At 38.4% G+C, this 7,109-nt stretch overlaps 1 protein-coding gene across 1 annotated transcript; it reads right to left on the bottom strand.

The window, feature by feature from the left end:
- Positions 1-2,985: 2,985 nt before the first annotated feature.
- fgf7 (fibroblast growth factor 7) lies at positions 2,986-6,906 on the bottom strand. The gene is made up of 4 exons (XM_029128507.3): positions 6,497-6,906; positions 5,566-6,210; positions 4,245-4,351; positions 2,986-4,117 (listed from the first exon to the last, which is right to left on the bottom strand). The coding sequence occupies exons 2-4, from the start codon at positions 5,849-5,851 to the stop codon at positions 3,902-3,904; spliced, it is 609 nt and encodes a 202-aa protein (XP_028984340.1). The 5' UTR covers positions 5,852-6,210; positions 6,497-6,906; the 3' UTR covers positions 2,986-3,901.
- Between the last annotated feature and the right edge of the window lie 203 nt (positions 6,907-7,109).

Consider the following 7,109-nt stretch of genomic DNA (forward strand, 5'->3'; position numbering starts at 1 on the left):
TACTTCTATTTGTCTGAAAGAAATGGAAACTAAGACAGGTTAAGCACAGGCAATCATTATGTACTGTAACTTTCAACAATTATGAAATTTTATGGATCTTAATCCTATTCCTAGGAAATGGGGTTGAGGCCTAGATTCAGATTCCATTTTGTTTTTATACATTTATCAATGTTTCTTTTCATTTCAATTTGTAAGTTTAGTATTTTTGCTGTTTGAGTGGATTTTAAAGTCACATATGTTAGGTCTAAACATGTTTTGTAGATCATACCTTTTGTATGAGTGCATCCTCTTTACTGTGAGAAAATGTGTGATATTGTGAGTTGCTCGAGCTCACAGCTTTCTTTCATAGTGATGTGGGGTTTCCGCAGGTTTTATGCCAAAGGCAGCAAACAAAGCGTTCCCCACGCTGTGTAACAACAAATTTCCTCTGAGGAAATGACGTGTATCAAGTTCAGCTGCATGTTCCCCCTCTTCTCTTGGGGCCTGCTCTTTGTCCTGCTGTCCCAAGACCACATTGCACGAGATTCTCCAGATGCTTGCCCAATTGGTTTTCCTGTCACTTACTTTATCACCCTCCCCCATCTGTTTGTCTCTGTAGACATGCTTTTTTTAACATGGGGCACATGTTTTTTTACTGTATGTGTTAAAGCTGTGTAATCAGTATCAAATAATTAGAAGGTTACAGTCACGCTTTAGTTAAAATAAGGCAATAGCAGTTTATGAAAACAATTTATAGTAATTGTTTTATATTTTAATGTACATTTATTTGATTTTGTTTATAGACAAATATTTATACTATTGTAATAGAAACTGAATAAATATTATACTCCTTTTAAATATCTACTTCCATGAACATAATGATGCAATATTTTCTACTGTAAAGAAACCCTCAGCCTGCCTAATTTGGCTATGATATGCATAGCATATAGAAAAATATGACCAGGATTCCCACATTTCAAAAAGGGAAAAAAATCCTTAAATGATTTGTGTTTTCAGGAGCAACAATCTGTGGGTCTTGAAAAACCTTGTAAGTAGAATTTAATTATCTGGCGTGTTCTGCGTCTTTTCCTTTGGAGTTTAGTTTCATGTCTGTGACAGTTCTCCCTCATTCTCATTGGCTTTGGCCACTCTTCATCCTACTGGGAATACATAGCCTTGAGCCAGAAATGTGTTTACATTCTGAGCATGTTACAAATTATCTACTAAGATTAACTTTGCGTGACTTGGCAGAAGCCTTTACTTTACTCAGATATTGTTTTAGCCATGGTAAAGTAAAGTAAAAGGGATAAATAAAGTTTATCTGTCTGTCTGTCTCTCTATCTGTATATATATATATATATATTATATATATATATATATAGATATATATATATATTATATATATATATATATATATTATGATATATATATAGATATATATATATTATATATATATATTTTCTGGATCTGGAAGTCCCACAGGATCTTGGCTCGCTCGTTCTCTACCACCTTGGGAGGTGTTTCCCACTTTGACCTTGGGGTTTCCAGTCCATACTCCGCGCAGATGTTTCTGTATACTATGCCAGCCACTTGGTTATGGCGTTCCATGTATGCTTTGCCTGCCAGCATCTTACACCCTGCAGTTATGTGCTGGACCGTCTCTGGGGCCTCTTTGCACAGTCTACACCTTGGGTCTTGTCTGGTGTGGTAGATCTGGGCCTCTATGGCTCTGGTGCTCAGGGCCTGCTCCTGTGCAGCCAGGATGAGTGCCTCTGTGCTGTCCTTCAAGCCCAGCCCTTTCAAGCCATTGGTAGGATTTGTTGAGATCAGCCACTTCAGTTATGTTCCGGGTGGTACATCCCGTGCAAGGGCTTGTCCTCCCATGATGGTCCCTCTTCCAGCATCTCATCCTCTGTTCTCCACTGCCTGAGACATTCACTCAAGCACGTCATCTGTTGGGGCCCTTATCCTTGATGTACTTATGGATCTTGGATGTTTCATCCTGGATAGTGGCTCTCACGCTCACTAGTCCTCGGCCTCCTTCCTTGCGGCTAGCGTACAGTCCTCAGGGTGCTGGATTTGGGGTGGAACCCTCCATGCATGGTGAGGAGCTTTCGTGTCTTAACATCTGTGGTCTGTATCTCTTCCTTTGGCCACCTTATTATTCCTGCAGGGTATCTGATCACTGGCAGAGCGTAGCTGTTTATTGCCCGGGATTTGTTCTTGCCATTGAGCTGGCTTCTTAGGACTTGCCTTACTCGTTGGAGGTATTTGGCTGTTGCCGCATTCCTTGTTGCCTGTTCAAGGTTGCCGTTTGCCTGTGGTATTCCAAGGTACTTGTAATTGTCCTGAATGTCTGCTATTGTTTCTTCTGGGAGTGAGACCCCCTTCTGTGTGGATTACCTTGCCTCTCTTTGTCACCATCCTCCCACATTTTCTCTAGTCCGAATGACATCCCGATGTCTGAGCTGTAGATCCTGGTGGTGTGGATCAGCGAGTCGATGTCTCGCTCACTCTTGGCGTACAGCTTGATGTCATCCATGTAGAGGAGGTGACTTATGGTGGCCCCGTTCCGGAGTCGGTATCCATAGCCAGTCTTGTTTATTATTTGGCTGAGGGGGTTCAGACCTATGCAGAACAGCAGTGGGGACAGTGCATCTCCTTGGTATATGCCACATTTGATGGATACTTGGGCAAGTGGCTTCCCATTGGCTTCAAGGGTGGTTCTCCACAACCTCATCGAGTTTGCAATGAAGGCCCTTAGAGTTCTGTTGATGTTGTACAGCTCCAAGCATTCAGTGATCCATGTGTGTGGCATTGAGTCATAGGCTTTCTTGTAGTCGATCCAGGCTGTGCACAGGTTGGTGTGTCGCATTCTGCAGTCTTGGGCGACTGTTCTGTCTACCAGGAGTTGGATATATATATATATATATATATATATATATATATATATATATATATATATATATATATATATATATATATATATATATATTCTGTAAGGATATTACATTATATATATATATATATATTTTTAATACCATCTAGTGGGAAAATAGCAGCACAATAAATGATTTAGAAAAAAAAAATGAAAAAACAGAAACCTTAACAGGTAACGTGTGTGAAATAACGATAACAAACAATCACAGATACTATTTAAGAATTATAAAGAATCTGCTGTTTATTTGTATGTTGATAAGTTAAAAAACACATTCACACACAAAGTTATATTGTTCAACTTGTATTTTAACCTAAATATCTTCTCAACAGCAGCAGTGGAAACAGAATGCTTTTCAAATTCACACAATGATAATGAAAAAAAGTCAGAGAGCAACAATATGTTTGACCAAAGTCTGATCTCTGGTTAACAGAAGGCCAGAAAGAACAATATGGCTTCACCAAACATGCAGTTTTAGTTTTATTTAATGTATATCTTGTGATCTGAGCATGCTTTTAAACTCTACTGTATTTGTATTTTTATTGCTTCAGTTGAGGTAAATTTCTAATGTGGGGCTTGTTGATCAAACAACTCTGCTCAGATATCGGTATACAGAACATCTTTCAAACAAAATACATTCCTATTAAATGCTTCACTGTTCAATAAGAAAACCGATACATACAACCGGAAATATGAAATATGATATTTAATTCAAAAGAACAATACTATGAAAAAGGCATCAGTACTTACAATCTGTTTAACGGTTATCTTAAATATTTGAATACTTTTTTGCTTCTGTGTCTCATTTTTGGATGCTGAAATACTTTTTATGCGCTCATCTGATACGTTGCTTGCTCTTATGGAAATGACAACAGTTGATGTAATATTAGACAGGTAATTTATATCTTGAGGAGAGTAGAGTGTGATAATGGCACTACGTGTGTCTGTTAATATGCACAGTTTGAGACTTAGTCCTTTGTGTTTTCAGTCTATTCTTCTCTCCTCCTCCCTGCATTTCATAGGGATAAAGTGAGATGCTATGTGCTGTCTCCTGGTCTTCTTCCCTCGTAGTGGCCTTCCCTTCTGAGACAGAGCTATGAACATTTCTTTACCATTTTTAGTCCACTTTGCAGAGGAGTAAGCATTGAAGTAATTTTCTAGAAAAACCTCCTTGAAGTTGCAGTTTTCGTTGTAGATCCTCTGTAATGTGAAATGTAAGAAATACATCAGTGACGTCCAATCTGCAGTTGCTAAAACTCAGTTCAAATGGTCAATTTTGCAAATCAAATTGTAACCTCTCTTTTATTTTGCTGAAGTAAAATATTACCTTGCCTTGCAGCTGCCCAGACTTGTTCATAGCAATATAATACTGGCTTTTGATGCTCTTGATTGCCAGTATGCCTCCTTCAGAAACTGTCCTAATCTCCAGTATACCTACCAGACAATCACACAGTCAGCTAAACAAAGAAACACGGCCATCCAGTGAGACAGTATCATGATATAGAATTCATGCCATGTTAAATCTGTACATAGCATTAATAGCAATACAAATAGTATCCAAGTTCCTGGAGTTAATCAGATATTGGTATCTCTGGGTTTAGTCTTGATAACTGGTCTGGGTGTCCACAAACCACAACCCACAGCGTGCCATAGCACACAGAGACAAATTACATCTCTTTTTTTAAAATAGAGGAAACAACCTCCTTGTGCTTTGCACGCTACATTTTGGGTCTGCAAGTCTGTCGGAGAATAACTAACATTTATTTATTATGTAACTTGAGAATGAATGGTATGTTTGCATGTGTCTGTTCTACATTGCAAAGCACTGATTTATGTGGTTTTGGGATCAAAAATTATTAATAATAATACAAATTTCACATAACCGTGTGTTGTACACGTCTTTGGGTACAACACTGTGGTAAGATTTGAGTGTGTAAGTGAGGAGCGAATGGCTTGATATTATTATTATGATGTCTTGAGGCTTTAACAGAAATCGCACAGACAACAGTCTCCTGAGGCTAAAATTACCTGTAACATTTTTAAACAGGAAAATGTTGATAAGCCCCAGCCACAGGCTCAGATAGGAGGAAGTGATAACTACTCAAAGCATCCTCAGAATGATAGACATTTACAGCAAGACCATTACAAATACAGAGGGAACATTTATTTCACTCATCATGTCAAGTTACCAAAATGATTTGCTGTGACTTAAATTTTCTTTATCCAAAACAGTAGTTTTAAATTAGAAAGTTAGGGTGACTGCCTCTTTGCTGGATGACAGGATGAAGGGCAGCTTAAAACTTCATAACTCATTCATAAGTAAGTTAGTTTGAACAAACAAGGGCATGTGCAGTTTACAGAGTTTTAGCGGTCATCAATTGGCCCCTCAGTTTACCTTATTCCAGCCTGTGTTTAGATGGTGTTACGGTTTTTCAAGCCAAAGGCTCCACCTGCTTCTTTTTACATCTGTCACTTTTGCTGCCCGAACAGAGACGCATTGCACATTAACATTGTGATTACACAGTGGAAAACTCTGTACAATGACATCTCCTTCTCACTTCTGTCATTTTGACACGATTAAGGTTTGTTACTGAATAAAGGGAATAAACAAAACAAATATATTTCTAGACTAGAAGACCAATCCTTACTGTAGCAGTTGGTGGGATCTTGAGTTCCATTTATGTTGCCATCGTCATTGACTGTGAGGAACCATTGTGTACGGCTGAACAGCTGTCGAATACGTACGTCTCCCCCCTCCATGTAGTCATAATTCCTGGTGTGGCGATCCTGTCTAGAGCAGTTCATGATGGCAGCAAGGTGCTCTGGTGTGCAGTCACTGTAGACTACACATACACTGCCAAACAGGAAGATGGCATGTAGATACAGTTCCAATAGCAGATTTTTAAGGTTCCATGCCAGCATCCATTTGTGCATTATAATACAGTGCAGTGGGAATCAATGAACAACATACTGAAATATGAGATAGAACTGTGTATACTATCTTCCAGCAGACTAACCCCCTGACCCCCTATTTTGTGACCTCCAGGCCCTTGTATCTGCAGCAGGGATTTCCAGTGGGATGCTGAAACCAGGTGCCAGTGAAGGAAACTTCTTGAAGCTAGTTTGGTGCTGACTGAAGCTGGAAAGTCGTCTGAAGATGAATTTGGATTACAGTGTAGTGAAATGTCTCACTTTAGTCCTCCGTGATTTTAATCATTGGCTATGCCACCTCCTTAAGACTGTAGTCCCACAAAGGTACTGTAATCCAGGCCACGACGTTATTCAAGGTACCACTGTAAAACAAGAGCAGACTTGTAGTTAGAAAATAATTATATACTTACTTTTCAGATTAAAAATCATTTGTGTTTTTTTTAATAGAAAATCTTTAGGCTGAATTTTTTCCTTACATTTTCAATCTTTGTGATTGTAATTTGTGTGTAATCCCCTGTTAATAAATACTTTGACAAATCTTTTTCTCCCTCTCATAGACTGAAATATTGCATCAGTGCTGCATGTATTCAGTAACTTACAGCAACAAACCATGCAAAACAAGTTTGTAATTTCTTGTAAATGACTTACAAGTTCTTTGAGTGATGATCGATGTTGCCAGAAGTGTGTTCCCGTACAGCAAAAGTTTTAACTTGAAGAGCCTTTAGTTCTGGAGCTGTAGTTGCTGCTGTAAACAAAGGCTGGTTATGCAGCCTGTAAAGTTATGTAAAGTTAAGCAAGAACTGTCAGCTTCCGTCAGTTCCCATTGATGTTTCTCTGATTCTACCAGGCTGGTTCTGTGCATCTTCGTCTGTTGCAGTTCTCTCTGCTTAGATAAATGCCTGCTGCTGACCTCACTTGAGAGCAATTACATTCCAACCAGTCAGCTGTCCCTGGCTTAAATTCAGTGGAGTTACTCCCTCTCGCTGCCTCATGCTGTCACTCACACATCAGACATGAGAGGGTGCTAAAAACTCTGAGAATAGCAGACTCTCTGTGGTAAATATTTATATTATATATAATATTCATATGTTTCATATTTTTCAAGTTATTAAGCTTTTTTGTCCCATTGAAATGAATGGTAAAAGCGTTTCAATGCATTGTGGGTAATGCACCATAACAGAATGTGGTGTTAATATTATATTATATTATATTATATTATATTATATTATATTATATTATATTATATTATATTTTTTTAATT

Source organism: Betta splendens, chromosome 16 (assembly GCF_900634795.4).
Source record: "Betta splendens chromosome 16, fBetSpl5.4, whole genome shotgun sequence".
In the NCBI taxonomy this organism is placed as follows: Eukaryota; Metazoa; Chordata; class Actinopteri; order Anabantiformes; family Osphronemidae; genus Betta; species Betta splendens.